This window comes from Ambystoma mexicanum, chromosome 2p (assembly GCF_040938575.1).
Source record: "Ambystoma mexicanum isolate Mex_15411 chromosome 2p, UKY_AmexF1_1, whole genome shotgun sequence".
Classification (NCBI taxonomy): domain Eukaryota; kingdom Metazoa; phylum Chordata; class Amphibia; order Caudata; family Ambystomatidae; genus Ambystoma; species Ambystoma mexicanum.
Window position 1 is genome coordinate 1,292,487,034 of NC_090923.1, and position 23,309 is coordinate 1,292,510,342.

The 23,309-nt window shown below is 46.7% G+C and overlaps 2 protein-coding genes across 4 annotated transcripts in view; one reads left to right on the forward strand and one right to left on the reverse strand.

Annotated features, from left to right (window-relative positions):
* IGSF6 (immunoglobulin superfamily member 6) overlaps positions 1-17,820 on the reverse strand; it is an 83,533-nt gene extending 65,713 nt beyond the window's left edge. For both annotated transcript variants that reach the window (XM_069645618.1, XM_069645619.1), the window contains exons 1-2: positions 17,730-17,820; positions 4,277-4,639 (exon numbers count right to left, since the gene is read on the reverse strand). In XM_069645618.1, the coding sequence (XP_069501719.1) occupies positions 4,277-4,639; positions 17,730-17,793 (427 nt within the window). In that variant the 5' untranslated portion in view covers positions 17,794-17,820. The remainder of the gene's footprint in view (positions 1-4,276; positions 4,640-17,729) is intronic.
* The window catches only part of METTL9 (methyltransferase 9, His-X-His N1(pi)-histidine), a 325,352-nt gene that overhangs the window by 259,294 nt on the left and 42,749 nt on the right, over positions 1-23,309 (forward strand). The window lies entirely within an intron of this gene.

Here is a 23,309-nt window from a genome sequence, read left to right on the forward strand (position 1 = left end):
GGACAATGAAGGACATTGTCAGAACTTCCAATGAGCTCCAGAGCCTGTTGAGTTCCAGCTGCTCTCTGGACCATGCCAGTCTAATCGACAGGGCAACATATGAAGAATACAGCTTCCTTCTACAGACTGGTGGACCTAATCAGTCTGGAGACCACCTACAATTTGCACCATCCCCAGAAGAGCTGCGCCTAGCAGGGCTTGCACAACTCCAATACCTGGCACCCTGTGTTGCATGTTGGCGCAACTTCTCCGGAAGCATGATTTCACCTACAACTTCGAGGGCATCCTTCTAATTCGGCCACAACTCTAATCTGCTTCAGAGACTCCCCTCACAAGAGGCGAGGACAAAAATAAAATGGAGTAGAGCCCACCATGACAACCGACTGTCCACCGGGTCTGCAGAATGCATCAACCAACCATGGCCTTGATGATCTGTCGCTGGGTGTCCCCCTGTACAAGTGCTGTCGCAGGATCCACTAAAGTCGTCTTCTCCCCGTTGCCAGGGCTGAAGAACAGGTGACTGGGTCTGCTGTCGCCTCACCGCTGGCACTATCCTAAAGCAACAACTTCTTCATCCAAAGGTACTGTTTACCCTGCTGTATAACCTTCCTGGGGTCTGCTTGTGTCGTTCTGGTACTCTGGGGCTGCAAATAGTTTGCATCTCGCTACCCCCCAGGTTGCCATAGAGTATTATTGGGGGGGGACAACCCTTTGCGCTCATAGCGTTAAAACTGCCTGCCACTGGATACTGGTTTGTGGTGCATCCATCCAGGGGGTTATCAAAACCTCCCTGAGTCCGATTGTAACCACTAATCTACTTACCTGCAATGCTAGGGGATCCCACCCAGACTCTAGTACTCTGAACACTGTATTCTGCCTCTTCCCAACATTTCTCTGGCCAATCCCCAGGCACTGGTGGCCCAGTGGCTCATCTAAACTTTGAGATACTCCTCGATAGGGTTGGACTATTAAGACAGGATTGGGTTAACGTTCTAAAAAGTTATACTGAGTTTGGAATGTCTGTGTGTATATATATATATATATATATGTGTATATATATATATATGTGTGTGTGTGTGTGTGTGTATACGTATATATATATATAATAACCAGTTGGTTTATTATGTAATTTGCTGTCCTAAACGCTACTTACCTATGAACATCTTTGGTTTACCCATTGAAAGAGGGTTGGTTGAAAGTGATGCATCGTCACCTTCCATCTGTAATTTCGCAGGCAGGGGGCACTTTCCCTCACACTGGCCCCCGAACCCTGTGGGGGGGGGAGATGCTGAAGAGGAACAGGTTGGGGAGGGGATGGGAAAGGATCGAGTAAAGATGTCTAGTTGAAAAGGTGCCAGTTTTGGCATAAGAAGATCTTAGTTATAATGCCTGCTTCCCCTTAACCAATATTGTTTTTTCTTGGACTCGGCCCATTATATAACATGATTTGAGTGGAAAGGTGGCTGTCTAGTCTACTAGTGAAGTTAACTGTATAAGCAGAAGACACAGGTTCTAATTCAGAATTCCCCATTTGATCTAAATTGTTTGAACTTGGACAGATCACTAAAGAACAGTATGATGTGCAAAGTTACATCCAAAAGACTAGTGGGGATGGGAGACTTTTGAGCTTGGGCTCAGATTATAATAACTGACATCTTTTTGATATGGGCTCCCTCTACTACCATTTGAAGTCATTGTGCACTATTTTGCAACTCATGTGAATTTAAACAATATGAACACTGAAATGTTAAGCCAGTATTCCTTTAGCTTTTGCTATGTTTAATAGCCGTGTCTCACTACCCGTTATTAATCGCTGTTTAGATACAAACTGCATTCTCAGGTTTCCAATACGTGTTTAAAAAGCAAAAAACGGATCCATCATCGGGGGTCGGCAATATTTGCTGGCCCTTTCTGTGGTGTCAGTCAGACAGTACATTGTTCGTGAGATCACTTCCTTAACCACTCGGTTGGGGTATTAAGGAGACTCAGTGAAGTGCTAAGCCTCTAACCTTGTAAATAGATGACGTGGATCCTAATCTTGACTCTCCTACTTCACCAGAGTACCTTGCTTGTGGGCAAATAACTTTATTTCCCTGTGTTTCAGTTCTTGTTTTCAAATCCTTTTGCTTTACGGCATGAATTCCAACATCAAGTTAATGGGCATCTGTAACCTCTGTAACCTCTCAATATCTTAATGTGTTGGAGAAAGTCTGCCTTCCTCACCTGTCACTTTGCCGATTTATTTATTTTTTTGGTCGAATTTTTTTTTTTATTTTTTTTAATAAACATTTTTTTTAACACAAAACTCCAGATCGTATGTTTCGGATTTGTATATCGAAGGGGGGCAATGGGGTTATTTGTGGTAAAAAAAGTTGCATGGAAACTCATAGATCAAGTAAAACTAGCGCAAGCGGCACAGCCTGTTATTTGATTAAACTCATGTAAAGTGTGATTTTTATGAACCCTGTACTCCCAAGTCGACCAGCATGAAATATTTCACAGAATGTGTCAAATATCTAAGGAACCATGTTCCCTAGTTTTGGCATACTCTGAATACCTCTGTGGTAGTGGATGATTGCATTGGGGCTCCTCGCAAGTAGGGGTTCCACCGTAGGCATACATTGCCACCAAATTGCTGTTGTTCACCAGTATCCTCCATTGCGGCCAGTGGGACTATTAAGTTATCTCCGATTGCATGGACCCTTTAATGCCACTGACCCGCCTCCCAGCAATCAATGCTGAAACGTGCAGGAGGCAAAGGTGTGTCCTTTCCTCCAGAGGCCCCTATCTGGCCCTGTCTGGTCCTGGCTGGACTGGTTGCCCCCCCCTTCATTCTTAACCTCAGCACATCCTGTTGATGTCACCTGGACTTTGGGGCTTTTGGTGAGCCCTTGTGCCTTGGCCCTCCAGACCTCGAGGACACATGCAGTCTTACTTGTGAGTAGGCAGCTCACCTAATGTTGTCTGTCCGTGACTTTACATCTGCAGCCACTTTTGCCCCGTGTGTGTTGTGTGCCTTGCTAAAAACATCAAATTTGGGCGTTTTTACATCTGCAGCCACTTTTTCGTCTGAATGTGCATAGGGTTCTCCCCTTTTTTCACCCCCCTTCCTCTCCTTCGTGTCTCTTGCACTTATTTACACTGTTCGTTTTGCCCTAAACCTCCCTCTCTCCCTTCATGTATAGCTCTTGCATTATTGTAACGACTGTCGGGCACGTGCAGTATTTATTTTTTGTCATGTCGTAACAGTTTGTATTCCTCCTGTTCTATGTTGTACCAATAAACGCATAGCACTAGACCATTCTGAATATCCCAATGCCTATTAAGAATGTTAATCGTTACTTAGCTTTTCACCTGCCCTGCGCTGGAGCGCTTTGAAATGCTTGTTAAGTGTATAGGTGACCAATAAATAAATAAATAAATAAAAGTGGGAGCAGCAACCCTGGAAACGAGGAAGAATGACAGACTGCATGCACAGACCGCAGGGACTTCTTCGCGTGTAGTGACATTTTGCTTTGGAGGGAATAATCGCCACTAGTGATAATCCTTTGAAATCAAAATATTGTTATATGGAAAATAGTTTTACTTACAAATACTTTTCTCCCAATTTCAGGGATGTCGGGTAAGTCATAATGGAGAAGGGTTGTTACCTATTTGACAAATTGTAGTGTGCGCAAGATGGATTTCAGGTGCCACCCTTTTCTTTGATTTATGATTGGTATTCTATCATTTTAGTTGTGGCAAGGGCTCAGAAAGGGGGTTCATTAATTGATCTCTTATGACTCGCATAATTCCGGAGACTAGTCTCAAAGCGCAGGACTGGGATTCAGACCTGTGTTGCTCTGCGTTGTCTTGCTTCTAGGACAAACCCGCTGCCACTAAGCATTTCTCCTCGTTAAACCTCCACAGTCCATCAGAATATATGCAGGTTTATGTCCATAACAAATTGTAGTAAATTATAACTATTTGTATCATCAACCTTATTCCGCCCCATAGTGTAAAATGGAACTCTGGAATAGTGTTTTTGGATAATCTGCTTGGTGTGAGCATGAGATGTAGTGAAGGGTATAATTTACTCCCATTTAGGTCACTGTTGTAGCCACAGAAAACTATTCATTTTGTGCCCCCTTGTTACTAGCTGTTCCCTCCTAGCCCCCGCAGATCAGATCTGGTTTCTGCAAGTTCAGGACTTGATGATGCAGGCTGCATCCTCTAAGCAGTAATTATTATTTTTTACATTTTCCAAATCCTCATTTCCCAGACCCTCCACACTGACCCGTTACCACCAGCGTAGTCCCTTGACCCATCCGCCTGGATGTTATCGCATTAGAATTCTTGATTGCTATTCCGCAGATGTAAATTCCACTGTCGTTGGCGTGCAGCGCCTGGATGATGAGAAGTGACGATTTGCGTGACGTCAGTGTAGTTTGTGCATACTTTGTCTGGTTTTTAGCACAGCCCGGCGTACACAGACCCTCGTGCTTGAACTCCAGATAGCGGAACCAGTAAGCTTCAGCTTCGCCGGTGCATGCAGTTGCTGTAAAATTGCAGTAAAGGGTGGCTCCTGTAGAAATCGCTTCCACCTCCATCATAGGATTTTGAATGACCTCATTAATGATGCAGCAGTCTATCAGCACAGCTGAATAAAAACAAGACATATTGTTTCAAAATGATCACCCAAGTGTCACATATGCGCATGAAAACTAAGCACTAGACAGAGCAACGTTTGTGGCATTCGCCTTTGTACAGTGGGTTCAAAAGGAAATGAATGAATGAATGTATGTATTTATACGCATAATATAGTGACAATTTAGAGTCTCTGTACTTCAGGCTAAATGACAACCGCAAAATAGAAAAACATTTAGATTAGTCCACGAAAGTTCACAACATAAAGATTGGTCTCATGGAGACCTTTCAGAAACGTGTTCATGTGAAAAGAATGTGTTGAAAGTGTGTTTTATGCTGGGTCTTCACATAGACTGAAGACCACCCTGTGGGTCTAATTCTGAGCTCTGCTTAAATGTACTGTGGAAAGCCTACATTTTCCCCTCCAATTAAAACAGTAAAACCAGAGTGGAAACAACCTGTCAAGCAATACTGTAAGCAGGAACTTTCCTCGAATGAGCGAAGAGGAAGAGCCTGCACTACCCTGGAACATTGCCTTCCTGGAAGCTGCCTGAAGAGCCTGGAGGAAACTGATTGACCAAGGGGGAAGAAGGAGAGTACTCCTTCCTTCAGCCCATCTAAGGTGGAAGAACGGACCTGCCCCAGAAGAGGCTGAGCAAACTGATTGACCCAGCGGGCGCAGCGGGTACGCCTAATGTGCCCTGAAGGCACGCAAGAGGCAAGCCTGTCTGTGCTGTCAGGGTCCCGGTGGGGCTCTGGATAGCTCCGGACATTGTGCTACTCCCAGGACAGGTAACTCTGTACTCCCCTACTCCAATAGCAAAGCAGAACTTTGCACATTTGCCTCTTAGGATACTGTATGTCCCCCTGGCCCTGGTGGGCCACTGCCCCCCAGCTCCATGTACTAATTTTGTGCTGTTTGTATTACTTTGTAATTTACGTTTCCTTGTGAAACACAGGTTTGACTTGTTTGACCTACTTTCCTCGCACCAGCCTGATTTGTATCTGTGTCTCCAAGACATGGATCACCGATTCCTCCATACCTGATGTAATTCAGGCACTTCCTTTGAACCATCCTATTCTGCCCAAGGATCAGGGTGCACTTCACACTGGTGGCGGATTGGCTTTTATTTACCAAAAATACCTTTTCAGTGTTGTATAATTCCACTGTCTCATTGTATCTAATCGGAACTTATTTGTTCGTTTATCAATCTCTTCTACAGTTACTTGCCACTTTCTTATTGTTTATCGCTCTCCTGACTCTGATGTTTCCTTCCCTGAGGTATTTTCTGACCTTGTCACTGACCTACAGTTAAAATATGATTCACTCTGCATTTTATGGGATTTTAATATCTGGCCTGGCATTTCCTCATTCTCCCTATCAACCAAACTCTTTACTTCTAGACAATCTTGTGCTAGTTCTGCATGTTCATTGACCTGCCCACTCTTTGGGCCACACTTTTATTTTTCATGGGTTCATTCTATTTTACCCTTGTTATGATTGGACCATGTTTGGTTCCATTTACTGAACCATGCTCCTTTTAGTGAGCCTCATTCTATAACATGGGCTTGTCGTAATTGGAAAAGGGTAGATCGAACTAGATTGCCCTTACAGATTTCAGACTGGATTTCCCAGATTCTGCCCACTGATTTTTTTCTGATCCTTTTACAGCTCTTCAAACTGCCTTTAGCAGTATTGCTGATGAGGTGGCTCCTTTAATAACACCGGGTAAACCTTCCAGGCACAATGCACAATGGTACACCCCAGAACTTCATGCACTTAAACTTGTGTACAAGTGGGCGAGCGCAACTGGCACTCGGCTAATCTCCCTGCAAACAGACTTATGTTGAAGGCACTACATTATCATCGGGCGATTCAGGCTGCCAAAGCAATTTACTACACTAATCGTATCTCTACGGCAGCAATTAAACCCAAAGAGCTTTTTTCTGTGGCCAAGGAGCTTTCCTGTTCTGGTTCTATTTCTCCTCAGCTCCATACGCTTCTCAAGACCTGTGATTCTCTGGATTATTTTGTGTCCAGAAAATCTCTTATCGGAGGAACATTTTGACTTCCGATTTCTGTTGTGCATCAGCCTTGATCATCTTTGCTTCTTCCTTCTCAGTCTGTCTTTTCTTTACCTGAAGTCTCTGAGGAGAGTGTCCAAATCATGATCCCCTCTGGACCCTATTCCTCTCTCTGCTTAAGGAGAAGATTGAATTTGCCCCCATTATTACCTCCGCAGTCAATTATTCTTTTCTTGGTGTGGTGTCCCGACAGCACTTAAGCAGGCACTGGTTTTTCCTCTTTGAAAAAGCCAAAATTGGATTCTTCTCTCTTGGCCAGCTTTCGACCTAGATCCCTTTTAAGGTTCCTTATAGGTCCTTGATGCTATTGTTGGCCAACAATTGAGACTTTTTGGTGGAACACTTGATTCCTATACGTTGCGTTTTCGCCCCTTGATGGGCACTGAGTCGGCGTTACTCAGTTCTTGATGACATTGCTATGATTGGAGACCAAGGTGGAACAGCTCTCCTGATTATGTTCGATTTATTGACACCATTGACCATCCTATAGTATTTCAACGCCTTAAAGATGTTGGCATCCCAGGAACTGTCCACAAATGGTCTGTTTCTTTTCTCTCTAATTGCTTGCAGTCCATTTCTCTCCCCTCCTTCATGCCGGAGTCATCTGTGCGGTCCCCCAAGTCTCTGCAGTCTCTCCTCTGTTGTTTAACATTTATGCTAGGCCTTTGGCAAAGCTGATCCACTCTCGTGGCTGTCGTTTTTATTCCTATGCAGTCGACACTCAGCTCATCTTGCGAGCGGATCAAGATCCAATGGACACTATGCGCCTCAGATCTTGTCTCACTGCCATTGGCAGTTGGATGAATTACTGCTGGCTCAAGCTCAATGGCGAGAAGTTTGAAGTTATGGTTATGGGCTCTGTGACTAAAAGTCAGTTGTGGAATCTGGATTGTTGACCTCTTAGTTTAGGGACCCTGCCAGTGCTAGTGGACTCAGTGAAAAATCTTGGCGTTAAAATCACTTCTTCTCTCTCACCTGAACCACAGATCAGTGTCATTTGTTAAACTGCCTTTTTTAAGCTTAAAACGCTTAGAAAGGTGATTCCATTTTTACCTGTGCATCTTTGGGGCCTTGTGATTTGCACAGCAATTAATGGAGTAATGGACCATTGTAATGCTGTCTTTCTTGCCCAGCAAAAAATATCATATCCATAGGCTTCGGATTTTTCAGAATTCAGCGGCACGACTTGTCATGGGCTTGCCTACATTGTCACATTCTTCTTCCATCTTGGCCCGACTTCACTTGTTGCCCGTCGAAAAATGGAATGGAGTTAAAGGCCCTCTGCATGACTCACCGTGCGCTCTACAAGAAGGGCAGCGTTTTCCTTCAGGAGAACATTTCTTTATATACTCCTATTAGGACTGGCCGCTAAACTCCGCTTACTGGTGGTTCCCAAATTCATGAAGCCCATCTTTGGTGGCAGAGCCTTCTCTGTGGCTGATCCTTGTCTATGGAACTTGCTTCCTCCTACCCTGAGGCTAACTGAGGATTTCTCAAAATGTTGGAAACTTCTTAAAACGTTATTTCCTAATTGATCTTTTCTGTTCTGCTGATCCTACTCCTGTAGGACTTTATTTTTTAGCGCCAGGATACCCAAGGGTGATAGTGCATTCTAGAAATACCCATAACATTACAAGGAGAGTACTCCTGCATCCCACCTACCCCTAAAAGGCGGAAGAGCTGACCTCCCCAAGAAGCCTGGGAAGAGGCCAAGGCAGCCCTTTCTGAAGACCCTGGTAGAGAGACCAGTAGAGAAGCAAGTCCCCTGAAGAGAAGAGGGCCAAAGTAAAGAGAAAAGAGCCGCCAAGTAAGAGGTGAGAATACCCCACAGAGGGGGTAAAAGAGAAACTCAGAAGCTCATATGGGGGTTGGGGCAACATATGAACTAACCATTGAGCAAGAGATTGTATGAGGGATGAATCAACCAAATGGATTAAGATAAGGATCCAAAGCACAGGACGCAGCCGATCATTCATGAGAGGTCCTGCACCTGTAAGGCGGCAACACATTTCCACACGAGGGAAGGACTTTGAGTTAATTTACATCATTTCACCATTTGATTTAACCATTCTGACAACTCGCTATTTTAGGAACATTTTGATTCAGGAAACCTTTTATATTAAGTTGAGGATTAGCTGTAATAGGCGAGTTTACTATAGGGGTTTTTGTACTTTGGGCACCTTTTTGACTCCATAGTTGAAGTGAACCGTAGGTTTGTCTTCACACAAGGATGGACTTCTAAGCCATTTGTGTTTGAACACTTTGCTTTATTGCTCAAACCCTGTTTTGTATTACGTTTGCTTAAGAGTTTGCTTTGAAAAGACCCAAAATCTGAGACCCTTCTGTTCGCTATGTTGTCCCACTCGTAGCAGTACCCAAGGTGACATCAGAAATGCCAGACTTTCATAGGCATTAGATTTAGCAAATGCAAGTCTGGCATCTTTGTCAGCCGTGGAACAACCTTGCAACGGAAATAGTGTACTTAAAGATGTTCCACTTGTAACATTGCCGCTAGAGTCTGCATTTACTTGTAGAGCCCACTTTGACAGACTCAGGTTCTACAATAGGGCATAACATAAAATCTGTAAATTCCACCACAACATAGAAAATACAAGAAACTCCAACACGCTAAACACAAAAAAGTAATGTATGCTGAATATTAAGCTGGGGCTGGTATTGGAACCTATTCAGGCAGGAATTCACAAAGAAAGAGGGCGAGCCACAGCATGGTGAGTTTTCTGGACCAAGAAAGAAGGCCTTGTGGTTACTGCTCAAGGAACTGAAATGGCTATGTTATTTAAGCATTCGAGCTGCACGAGTGCAGATGTCCAAGAGCAGTCTTCCCGCTCTTTTGAGAGGCAGGAGCTAGCCAACGCAGATTGCAGTAGCAAAGACGGCGTCCATTTGTTACACCAAAAACGAGAATAAAGCACAGTCCTGCAAATTCAATTTGTCAGCAGTTAGGGCTTGCATGAACTTGGGGGGGGGGGGGTCTTCCCCTTGCACAATGCTACTAGACCTGCCTTTAGTAGGGCTTTGTGTCACTTTTGTGACCCAGTAGTTCCTCTGTGTACAGTCATGGGTTACAATGGGACACACTGCACATGCATGGTTGCTAGGCTGCAAACAGTAGGATCTAAGTGAGGTGCAGTCTGGTGTTGTGCATTATAATGTCTAATGTGTCATGGACCCAGTTTCTGCATGTATTGCCGGCAAAGCGTCCAGAAAAGAGGATTTAACACAGCAATAGAGCATATGTAAATAACCTTAGCCTATGTGGTAAGATTGGGGTTGAACCATTATAAATGTGTATGTGGTGTCAAACATTGTGGTCCTCTTTGGCTCTTTGATTGTGTCTCTCTGTATCAAGTCTCTGAGGCAACTGCATGCACCTGTAATGAGTAATGCGTGTATTGCAGAGTCTAGACCTCATGCCAACTAGTGTGTTCATTGGTGGCTGATTAGGAATAGTGACCCCTATATTAAAAATAAAGCCTGATGTCTTGTGTGATGGGCTGCACTGTTACATGGACTGTGTTAGTGCACACTGTCTCACTGAGGTATCGGTGCACATGTTTAGCTAGGACGAAGAAAAGGGAAAAAATACCTGGAAGTTAGAGTAGAATGTGTAAAGTCTCACCAGCCAGGAACCCTTGCCTACTTGGCACTCTGCGCAGTGAGAAAGGAGCGCCGCTCCGTTTCATTCTATTGTTTTGGGCATGCATTTCCTTTTGGGGATATTATTTCACTGGGCTATTCAGGGAGTCCTTTTCCCAGGCACTCCCATGGAGCTCTTGATTCTCCTGGCCTCCTGTAGGCCAGTGATTGCCTCCAGCACAGATCAGCCCTCGTTGTAACCTGGGAAAGCTATGTAAGAAATGGAGTGCTAGGTCAAGGAAAAGCTGGGTGCAAGTCTGGTGTATGCATGCCATACTGGTGGGTTTCTGAAAGAGACCGACTCCAGCACTGTGTAATATGGCTTTACCTCTCACAGTGGGTCATGGGAGCGAGACAACTCAAGCATGTGGCGCAGCAGTGAAAGAAGTCTGATGCTCTGCTGTTTGCCGTCGCATGTATCATGCTTATTTTTTAAGTGCTCTGGTATAGGGCGAGAAGTCTTGCATTATCTGCACATTATAGAATTTGACATCCTTTTCAGTCCTATCCAGTTTCTCGCGTATTGAGTATTTCTTTAAATGAAACAAAATGTTAATGCAGTGGAGGGAAAAATCGGCAATTTGTGAAATCACTTATTTAGTTGTTTGCCGATAGTCACTTGACCCAAACATCCATCGCATTGCGGTAGACAGCAAATGTGTGATTCTAAACATCCGCCTTAGTGATGTCAACGTTCCGCGCGTTTGTATGTTTCTGGCACTGTGATTTGCTGGAAGGTGAACCTTCAGTTTTTGTCCTAAGTGGTGTTAGTCGCCTGTGTCTCACTTGGCCATTCCTGGACACACACGTTTGTTTTGCTCTACTTTTTAGTTCTGGCAATAGGTGTCGCACAGCAACACCTACTATGGCGTAACATTCCTGCTGTGAGGTGAGTGTGGCATTCTCAGGTGGACAGTTTGAAGCCAGTTTAGTTGGCTGTGCCTCCACCGTCGCCACGAGAAAGCCGACCAGTGGCTCTTCATGCTGCCTTCAGAGGTGGCAAGTGGGATGTTGCATGGAAGACGGGACAAAGCTACCCGATTTGCTGCCTCAATAAGTTGATTTGAATTTGATTTATGGGCTTACAAATTGATTTTGCTGTATGAACATAATCTGCCTTTTCATTGCTTCTCTGTAGATGATTTCACTGTATTGCCCATTTTAATGGCCTTGACTGATGAGACCGCAATGAAACCTTGGCCCAATAACTTTCTGATATAACGTGCAATGAACCAAGCGGCAAGATGTTCATAATTCTAATTGGTTTATTTAATAGTCAATGTGCTCTGTTTACGTAATGTCACCTGATAAATGTGTTTTGGTGCTTCCTTAGATGCCAGGAAAGAAATTATATCAATGGCTAACTGACTGAGCAACAGTGTTTCACCCAAAATATATTTCTACGGTGTGCTCTGTTTGGCTAAAGTGAAGGACATGTAAACTTGTTGACGTCATAGGGGATTTTATACCTCTACTGGATTGCTATGATGGGCGTTACGTCCAGTGGTGACCTGATTGGCAGTTGAATTTTCAATCTGTGCCACAACTCTATTTGGGAGAATCTGGCATTATTTGTATGACTAATGGCATTGTGCCCTGGTGTAAATACGATTTAAATAAATGCAAATCATTTCTACTGGAGCCTGCAGCTCATAGATGACGATTCCGGTGACGTACAAAAACCATTCAAGCAAGTTCTGTGTGGGATTTTATTTTCTCAAGTGAATATCCATTGTTGTATCTGCAGGTCTTGGGCGTGTAGCTCATGTGGTATTCACTTGCCTCCAACTTGGTGCCACAGTGTAAGTTGTAAGCTACAATCCCATTGGAGCCAACTCAGCCCTTCATCCTTCCGAGGGTGTGAAATTGAGTACCATTAAATTGGGTAATATTAACAGATGTTATAGCACTCTGTACCTGAAGGAATCCTCACGAAGTATTATTTGAAGAACGCAGGTAGCTCTCTGCAGTTATGCCTACGGTGGACTACCCGTAGGAAAAGCACTTTTGCAGATGCACATAGCTTTGGCCGAAGGCCATACCAGGGCAAAGCGTGGAAGGTACTGCTAGCGTGTAACTTAAACATATATATTTTTTTAAATGGTAGTTTAACACCAAGTAAGGTTTTTTGCACAGGGTCACAGTCAGGTTGTTGTCCTCTTGTGTTCAAAACAACAAAGCCAACACATCCAAAAAACTGAAATCCTTTTGGTTGGCCCCAGAGAGTCCCTGAATAAACTAGACTACAAATACAGTTCCTTTAGCATTGAGAATACAGTAATCGCAGTCTCTGCTGCAGTAAAAACGCTGGGTGTATACCTCGATTCCACCCTATCGATGGATAGGCAAGTCAGCTCCATCTCCTCATCAGCTGCCCTCACCACTAAAATCATGAATGCTGTAAACCCCATCTATCGGCAAAAAAATGCCTCAACATTGCGAGGGCCTCCATTAGCGCAACATTGAATTACTGTAACCTCCTTCTCCTAGGCACATCATCCAACAACATTAACAAATTACAAATCACGCAAAATAATGCTCTGAGCCGCACTAAGTATCCCCAGGAGGGAACATATTTCTCAGTCGAGAAAAGACACCCACTGGCTCCCAGTCAGAGAGCGCATACTGTTCAAGGCTCTCACCATCACGCACAGATGCCTCTCTGTCTGCCCCTTCTTACATAGTGGAACAAATACATCATGTGCCCTCTCTCAGACCTAAAAGCCACCAATACACACGCCAACTATCAGTCCCTGCCTTCCACAAAGCCAAAGCCGGCGGTACCAGCTTCGAAGTATTAGCCCCAAAAGCTTGGAACGCCCTACCACTCACACTTAGAAAGGAAAATTCCCTCATGGCGTTCAGAAAGGCGCTAAAAAGCAAGTTGTTTAACTAGATTGTAATGTTCAATTAGACTGTATTCGATGTTCCCTTGTAACCATGGAACATCCCTACTGCATTACTGTTGTTTAACCTCCTCATCCCTGTTTGACGAGTCTGTTCTTAAGCTGCATCTAAGTGAATATACTGTAACAGCGCCACGATGCCTCAGGGCCGCTGTGCGCTTTATAAATTCAAATAAATAAATACATTCTCTAGTTAGGCTTCCTAAAGCGTCCATCGTTCATCCACAGCCTTTATAGGCATTCAAGAGTGTTCTCGATATGCCAGCAAAATCATGTCGACTTTGCCAATGCTTTTTATTCACGTTTTTGCAAGCATTATATTTTTTTCTTTGCTACAGCGTCTTTAGAAAAAGGTTTTATTGGATTGAATAGTTAATATGTTCGTTTGGAAACAGCTGTAAGGCTCTTTGTGATATGCAAACAGATGTGTGTGCCTTTTTGTATACTATTATTCGTATGTGACACAGCGGTAATGCTTTTAACGTAACTGATAAAGCACAAGACAAATGTGTGCACAACATGACCTTTGGAGACGAGAGCAAAGCAGAGGGAAGTTGTCATTACACAACGGAGGCGGCAACGGCCATATGTGCTAATCCCTGCTAGGGTGACATGGAGGAAAATTGCTCTGCTTCCTTTGGTTGCCAATCGGCAACGCGTGCGAAACTGCCCGCAAAGCCTCCAGGAGTCTGTAAACCAGAAGAAGCGCGCTGACCTGCTAAATAGACTGATGTTTAAATTAGGTGGCTATGACCTTGTGTTCTCCCTTGTACATATAGATTGCATATGCACTTTGTAAGACTTACAGCAAGTTATTATTTAACAGAAGGTGTCAATATTGCCCTACAGGAGCAATGTAGGCTTGGCCAAGGATTATGTTGGACCTGTAGGGCAATCCTATCCTTCCTATACTGAAAGCTGCAGTTAATATCTTCTTTGATACTGCAGTGGTTGTTTTTGTTTTCCATAATCAAATGCTTATACACCCTATTGTAATGGAAGAAAATCTGGACGCAGTGAATAAGTATTGCGACACAATAGACACCAACGCTCCAGTGCTTAATTCGCGTGGGTGTTTTCCTGTCCGGAACCCTGGCGCCTATTTGTGAGCCTGGCACTTATTGTTGTCTCATACTCCTGTCGGCCAGAGTCGCACACCAATCAATAACGGTGTGCAAAGGCCAGTGTGTCTGCATCCTGGGCCAGCTCACTGTTATTCATGCACCTGATCAGCCAGGTGGGCAGGGCCATGCTAGTTCTCATTGTCATTTTAATCTCTGGGTATAAAAAATTATTCTGCAAAAATGACATGGCATTGTGTTTTTTACTTATACTTATTAAACAGATAATCAATATATAGTCCATAGGCGCCCCTCTGCGAGAACGAACACAGCCCATTGACCTTTTCTTTGGGAAGGTACCCACTCGAGAGTCCACAGCCACAGAGGGGCACCCATGACTTATATATATATATATTTTTTTTTTTCCCAAGAGCCATAGGTTTAGTCACCCTAAGTTCCAAGGGTCATCCAGACTTGGACCCCTTGCTCGCTGTGCTCAGAGAGGCACAGCTCCAATGCACTGATGAGGCCCAACAAGAGTGATAATAAATAATACATACAAACGAGACAATACATTTTATATGGCGCCTACCAATTGAAAAGTTTTCAGTTAATCTACTAAGAAGGTATACTCCAATACACCCCCTAAGGGGTGTTTCTGGTCGTGAAGAGGGCGATTTAGCTAATGCACATCGCTGAAACTGGTCGACACTGTAAAGAAGGGACATCTCATTCAGCTCAGTGGTACCCATACTCAGTTACTTATTGGAATAGGACATACTGTAATGAAAGTTGGAGCTAATTAAATTGTAACCTTTCCTGGGTTCTAGGCAAGATGTGCTGTGGGGTGGAGAAAGAGGGTGGGCCATCTGGTCGAGCCAGCCAGGCCCAGAGGGGCACAGAAGGGAGCCTTAGGAGCGGGGCCTTGGTGAGGGGGACCGGCGTTCGCCTACTCGCTTCAGGATTGTCCGCTTAGATGGAGTTTGTTTATCCTTTTGTATACATTCCTAATTCATATTCTTCTATGAAATAAATTGGGTTTGGCACCATGAGCAATGGTCACAGTAGGTGGCACCTGAGGCCATAGACTGGGCCAAAAACCATCACTGGTCAAAGTTGCAACTGGGCATGGGAGCAGGACATACCCAGTGAGCCTATTGTCCTGTTCAGGGATTGCTGCTACAAGGCTGAAGACACATTGGGTAGCTTGGTCTTCTGCAGTCAAAGTAGCCACTTGGCATGGCCATGCGCTTATCACTTGGTTCAAGGGTTGCCTGGGTAAAGTGGACGACATGCCCAATGTGCCCATCAAGTGACTTGTGAGTGTCTGGAGCAAGACCCCAGTTAAGGTTGACCCTGCCATGGGTAGAATGCCCGCCATGCATGGCCAATGACCAGTGCTTACTGTAGATATGAAATTGCACATCATTAAAAACATTTGAAATTCTTATTTAGTTGGGCATGTTATATGCTTAAGTCGCCCTTAAAAACAAACAAAAAATAAATTCAGTGACGAAATGTATTTAAAGTAACAATATAGTTGCAGTGAAAGACTAAAAGAAAAAACAGTAGTAATTCACCTGTTGTGATTTCTAAAGCAACCATAACGGTGCCCCCTGCATAGTAAAACGACCATGACTCGGCAACAACCATGATGCCACATATGCCAACACAAACACGCGCATAAACCTACTTCCAGGAGGATTTAAGCAACAAGACGGACATTTTGATTTCTTCTGCATAATGTTTTTTCATTGCAAGTAATTGTTGAGAAACTGTTGATATTCTGAAGTATTTTCTTTTAGGGGAAAATGGGACACTTGTGTTCAGCCCTACATATAAATGGTGTAACGGCCACTTGTACTCCCTAAAAATAGGCAAATGCTCCCAAAAAATGAGTACAAATACTACCAACAAAACATAGGAGACACTTAGGTCCTTGCTGTCGCCCAAACGGCTCAGTGTGTACGTTTGCACCAGTAGTGCACGTAGAACCAGAGGAGGAAACTGCTGTTATTTCTGCCTGATTGGAAGAGTAAACATGTATATTTTAATCTGCATGAATAACTAGGTGGAAAGAAATTATTACAAACAACATTTCCACTCGCTTATAAAATACTCCCATTGGGAAATGAGCTTACATTTTTACTCCTGCAAAAATTATTTTACTCCCAAATTTAAAAAATAGGGAGTAAATTACTCCCACTTCAAAATCTTTTCTGGAGCACTGCTTAAAAGTGAACCAGTCTTTTTTCAAAGCACTTTTTTTTATATTGACAAAAGCACCAATATTGACTGATCTAATTGTCCTGTTCCCGGTGGTGGCCTCCGGCTGCTCGTCGCTCTGCACCCCACCCCTCTTGCTTTTGCTGCGATTTAACCTCCTTGACCTTGCTTTCCGGCTCCTCTATTCCACCCTCCCATCATTACAAGGCCACCCATTTCAACAGCGGAGCCATCCGCCCTGCCACCTTGGCAGCTGCTCCGGGATCACGAGTCCCCTGTCTATATGTCCCGTGATTCTGATGCCACCGAGCATGACTATCCAAGAGCTGCTGAGACAAGTGGGCGCACCCTGGAACGGAGAGGGTGCTATTTTGATCAATGGCTCCTGGTGGATGCAAGCGTGTGTTCCCTGCGAGGGATTCTTTTGGGCTCTGAAGACTTTAGATGTTCTTGTTAGGCCAAGAGCTCCCACTCTAAGCAGGTCTGAGTCGGCAAACGCAGTGGCCACTGCTAGCCCATGTGTGCTCCAGCCTTTGGGCTCCCATTCGTCTGCTCCTATAAGCTACTAGGGCAGACTTCTGGAGCAAAAAGGTGTTTTGCCCCCATCCTTTGGCTTGATAAGCATTGCTCTTTGCCCGACGAGTGTTGCCCTGATGGGCAAAAGACCCAGTAGGCTGGTATGAGGCCAGACCCTGCTCTTAGCCCTCCCTCTACCTACCCAAAAAGTAGAAGTCCGGGGTGGGGGGGCCATGTGTTTCCACATCCCGCGGAGAACTATTAATCACTACCTTCATGCCCTCCAGTGCCCCTAGCACTCAAGGAAACGAGGGGAGACCCCAGGCAGCCTCATCCCCTAGCTCTCTTTGCATCCTGAGCTTACTGTATATGGGACAGCGGGGTACATGTTGCTTTTTCTTATCGTCTTTGCAGAATGTGTGAAAGATGTAGTATTGTGTCCCAAAAATAAAATATACCCCGCAGTAAAAAAAGACACGTTAATTCCTGAAAAATGATACCATGCAGAGTTTGGAAAACCCTGTATTAAGGGATTTGAGCCCAGAATCAAAGTGCACGTGGAAGCTGTGAGGGAATCCAATTCTCCCTGGGAAAAGCCTAAAGTCAATGTAAGCCGCCCCCGCCACCACCAAAAATGTCATAAAGTTCGTACCTGCATACAAGGGAGTCAGCAGCAGTTTGAAGAAGAAAGTCGGTTTCAAAAAAAGGAGCACCATTTGTGTACGTGTCCAGAGGCAGTGTGGTTCAAAAGGGGAACCCTCCTTAATGTTCTGTGAGCTACCATTGCCACACTTCCTGCTCAGTGGTAACTGTTTTTGTCCTGCAGGTTTTTTTCCGGACATTTCCGTTTCTGATGTATTTGGTAACTTGTGCAGTAAAGCTCTGATTGTGCGCATCAGATTATCAGACGGCCAATCTTGGGACACTGGTTCCTTTGCTTTTCATCACCCTCACAGCCTTGTGGCGTTGTTCCAAAATCCCTCCGGATTTCCATTGCTCCATAATCCTGATGATCAGTGTCGACTTCTTGCCAGTGAACGCTCCCTGGCTGGTCAGAGCCGTTAAAGCACACCAAGGGTTGTTCCTTCGTGCTCGCTGATGGACAGATCTGACTGCCTCTGCAACCGGACCTGCGCCCTTCCCACTGCTCATCCTTGGAAGGTTTGGTCAATCCCACCCCTCTGGGTGCTTGGGTCACCTGATCTCCGTATCGTCCTTCGCGTGCTCCGCTGTTCCTGGAAAAGCTTGACCTGATGAGACTACTACAATTGAAGCAGAGTTTTGCATCTTGTCAGGCGGCAGTGTATATAAGGTTGTGGCTAGTCCATCGGCATCCCTCCACGTTAGTCGTCCTCTCAATACACTCCTGTTTTAAATAGAACTTAACAACAATACAGGGATTTGTGTGGCATTTGGGGTCTGCTTGGTGCATCACCCAAGGACCTCTGTGAAAATCTTAAAAAGAAAACACTGATACGAGACGGTGGGATAGGGGGGGCAATCCACTAGCAACACTTGCGGGATCAAGGTTAAGATACAAACGCAAGGGGCGTGGCTTGATGGCTACGTGAGAGGACGTTCCTTGGAGGAGCTCCCGATGATCCGATCCTGATCCTGGGAAAAAAGTGATGGTTTTTGGGGGACTTTCGAGCCCACGGTGCATCTAAAGACGTATGAAAGTGGGGGGCATACGGTGCGCGCCCTCCCCAACGGCGAGACTGCATATTCACAGAACTAGACCCCGAAGAAGTTGGCGGTCACGCAAAGGAAGGGGAGCGGCCAAGATGGCCGCCTGTGGACAAAGGGCCATAAAAGGCCCGACGAGCTGAGGAAGACGAGGTTGGTCGGAACATGGGCGAGCCCAACCAGATAGACGGGTCGCATGCGCCTCGGGCTGAAAGCAAGAACATAAGGGCGAGCCCCTACTGCAGAGGCCATGGGTTGTGGCGGACTAGCAGAGTGAACCCGCGAGGATACAGCTGGGCGCGTGGGCCCAATCGACGCAACAGGATGTCTTCCAAGGTGGTGCGACCCCGGATCAAGCAGCCTACGATGGAGACCTATGCTAGGTCGCCCTCGGGCGCCGAAGGGGGCAAGAGCAAAGAAACCCCTGCGGCGGCGAAGGACCCACCGGGTACCATCCAGGAGGTGCTGGCAGCAATTGCTGACATGAAGGTGGCCTGGGAGACGAAGCTGGGCCTGGCCATGAAAGAGTTGCAAGAGGGCCTAAACCTCAAGATAGGAGCGGTCCGAGAAGAAGTGAACCTGTTGCGCCAGGATGTGCGAACGATCGCGGAGCGCACTGGGGAACTAGAGCAGGAGTTGCCCCCGACCCTGGAGGCGTGCAATACACACGCCAAGGAACTTCATGCCCTCGTGCAGCGAGTGGGCAATTTGGAGGACAGAGCAGAGCAGGCGGAGGGGCGCGCCAGGCGCAACAACATTTGCATAGTGGGGGTACCGGAGGCAATGGAAGGATCGAACCTCACGGATTTCGTTGAAACCATGCTTTTGCAGGAGATTACAGGCGGAGAGCTGACCCAGGGGTTTGCGGTCGAAAGGGCGCACAGGGCCCTGACCAGGAGACCGGCCCCAGGAGCCCCCCCGTGGCCGTTAATTGCAAAGATCTTGAACTATCGTGACCGCGAGAAGATTCTAAAATTTTTCCGGAAAGGGGGCACGATAGAAAGGGGGTCAGCGAATATAACAGCGTATCCAGATTACACGCTGCTTGTACAGCAGCGTCGAATGAACTTTGGAACAGTGAAGAGGAGGCTCAGAGAGGCAGGCCACCGCTACATGTTGCTTTACCCCGCTAGGTTAAAGGTGATCCATAAGAACAGATCCCTCTTGTTTGAGACGCCGAGCGACGCGATGGAATGGCTGGATATGCAAGGTCGACCACAGAAATCGGATGCCCAGACAGAAGCGGATGGAGATAAGTAGCACGCTGCAGAGGCACCCGTGAGGCCATAGCTATGACATTGGGACTAGAATATAGTTTGATATTGTGCTTGTGTGGGGGAAGTCACGGCATCTGCCGGCGGGTCCCGTTGAATTCACTTCTCCTAAATAGATGACTGGGAGCTCCTGGCGAGCAACCTCTGCACCCGATAGTAGTATACTTAGTTAGCTCACTGTTAGATTGGTGACACCCCGCGGGGTCCTTGTTCTTGGTCACGAGACGGGTCCAGACGTGGGTAGGCCTGAGATCCAGGGATGGAGCTGGGCTATTGTTGGGGGTTGGTGGGGAGGGGGGAGGGGGAGTTGTGTGCAGTGGTGTGAGGTTGGAGAATGGGGGCACGGTTCGTTAATAGAAGGGAAGGAGCCAGGAAACGACCCTACATGGGGAACATTATGGGGAGGGATGGGACGGAGATAGACTGACTAGATGGCATCGGGTAATCTCAGAATTGTGACCTGGAATGTACGGGACCTCAACAGCTACCTTAAACGCAACAAAGTGATGATGTATTTAAAGAGGATGCGCATAGACATAGCCCTGCTGCAAGAGACCCACCTCACTAGGGAAAGGCTGGAGGTGGTCGGGAGGAAATGGAAGGGCACCATTGTGGGGGCGGCGTACTCCGCGTATGCCAGAGGGGTCGTCACTTGGGTGGCGCCCCACGTGCCGTTTCGAGTGTTTGATTCTACGGTGGACCCGGAGGGTAGAATGGTGGTGGTAACGGGTCTCTTGGGAAACAGAGAAATACACATCATAAATTTGTACGCCCCCAATAACGATACAGCGGCTTACTTTAGGACCCTCTACAGTAAACTTGGCCCCCTGGCGGGGGGTACGGTAGTGTGGGGGGGGACTTTAACTGTACCGTAGACCCCAGTATGGATAGGTCCAAGGATAGGGCAGGAAAAATGGCACCGGCGGCTAAAGCGCTGAATACCCTACTGAAAGACCTAGGCCTAGAGGATGCGTGGAGGAGGCTGCATCCCACGGATAGACAGTACTCGCACTACACAGCGCCACATGATTTGTACACAAGGTTAGACTACATGTTTGTAACAGCCGGGATAGTGAGAGAAATAGAAGGAGCAGAATACAAGGCCCGAGTGCTGTCGGACCACTCGTCATTGGTGGTAGACTGGAGACACCAGCCCCCATGCCCGCAGATCCCTACATGGAGATTTAGGACCGAGGCTCTGCAGGATGAGGGGTTTCGGGAGGGCCTGAGGGACGCCATTGAAGAATATTTTGATAAAAACACGGGAAGAGTAAGCTCTTTGGGCACACTGTGGGAAGCGTTTAAGGTGGTGGTGCGTGGGGTAGCTATTTCCCAAGTTAAAGGGCTACAGGGGGGGGTTGAAAGGGAGCTCCGGGAGGCGGAAAGAGAGCTAGAGGAGCTCACGCGTTGCGTGAGCACCGCTCATGATAACAGAACCAAAGTAGAGGAGCTACAGTTGTCCTGTAGTGCACTCTGTGATAGACTGTGCAGACTCAGCTACAGGAAATATACGGAGCGGATACACGCAGGGGGCGATAAGCCGGGCAGATTGCTGGCTTGGCTGTACAAGAGTGAGACCCCCCGCTCGGTGATTAGTGAGATTCAGGGCGAAGGAGGTAGCATATGCAACACCCAGAAAGAGGTAAATGAGGAATTCCTTAAGTTTTACAGACACTTGTATGAGGACACGGGGGAGGATATGGGTCATGACATACTAGACACATTGGGGGACATTGAGCTGCCCACCTTAGATGATCTAGAACGCTCTGAGTTGGACGCACCCGTCCCCTCGGATGAGCTGGAGGTGGTGATTCGGAACTTGCCCACTTGCAAGGCGCCGGGTTCGGATGGGCAGCCCAGCGAGTTCTACAAAACATACCAGTAAGAGTTGCTCCAGCCACTGCTTGCCACTTTCAACGAGGCCTATGAGAAGGGAGAACTCCCGTTGTCTCTCCGTGAGGCCGTAATCATCCCACTCTTGAAACCAGGCAAGCTGGCCGTGGAGTGCGGGTCTTACAGACCGTTGTCCATGCTCAACCAGGACAGCAAAATACTCACGGCGGTGCTGGCTAATAGACTGAAAAGGGTGATTAAGAAACTGATACACCCAGATCAGACGGGATATGTTCCGGGCAGGAACATCACCGACAACCACCGGAGGCTACACCATGTCATGGACCAAACTGAGGAGGACACGGGCGAGCTGGCCATAGTGTCGTTAGATGCGGTCAAGGCCTTCGACTCGGTACGATGGCCTTGGCTGAAAGCGGTCCTGAAGGGATTTGGAGTGGGACCCGGATACCTCGGATGGGTACAGTTTTACAGCACCCCGATGGCGAGGGTCAGGACAGGGTCCACGGTCTCAGATTCTTGGCAACTGGGCAGGGGGACCAGACAGGGATGTCCCTGGTCAACGATGCTATATATACTGGCATTGGAGCAGCTGGCAATATGCCTGCGTCAACAATATGGGGAGGTGGGCATAAACACGGCCAGTGGAGAGCATTTGATATCATTATATGCGGATGATATGCTCCTTTATTTACGCTATCCAGAAGAAAACCTACAGTACGTCCTAGAGGTGATAGAACGGTACGCCATCCTCTCCGGTATATCGGTGAACCCTGGAAAGTCCAGCCTGTTCCCTTTGGGTAGATATAGGAATGTCCCGGTGCAGAGGCTGCCTGTTCTGCCATGGCAGCCCGTAACATTTAGGTATCTGGGAATAAACATTTACCACGAGATTGAGACAGAACACAAGCACAACACGGAAAAGGCGATGGAGGGGATTAGGAACAGTTTGGTATTTTGGTCCAGACTGCCCCTGATCATGATGGGGAGGGCGGCCTTGCTCAAGATGGTGGTCCTGCCTAGACTCTTGCACTTTTTTACAAACGTCCCGTTTCTGATACCCAGAAGCCTATTCGCGAAACTTCACAGCGTGTGTAGGGGTTTTGTGTGGGGCAGCTCTAGGAATAGGGTGGCTCTGTGGAAGCTCCAGAACCTGTGCGACAGGGGGGGGAATAGGCCTGCCTAACTTCGAACTCTATTACCTGGCGGGGCAGCTGCAGTACGTGGCCAGGTGGCTTTCGACTGAAGATTCGGCGGAAGACAGGCTCCTGCGCGAAGGTACAGCCCCATACTTTCTGATGGAAGTGGTGTGGTTGGGCAGAGATAAACTGGTGGGAAAGGGGCGGTTACTGAGGTTGGGCTGGGAGATCTGGCACAGGACATGGAAGATTGGGGGGGGACCCGGAACCATACTCCCAGCA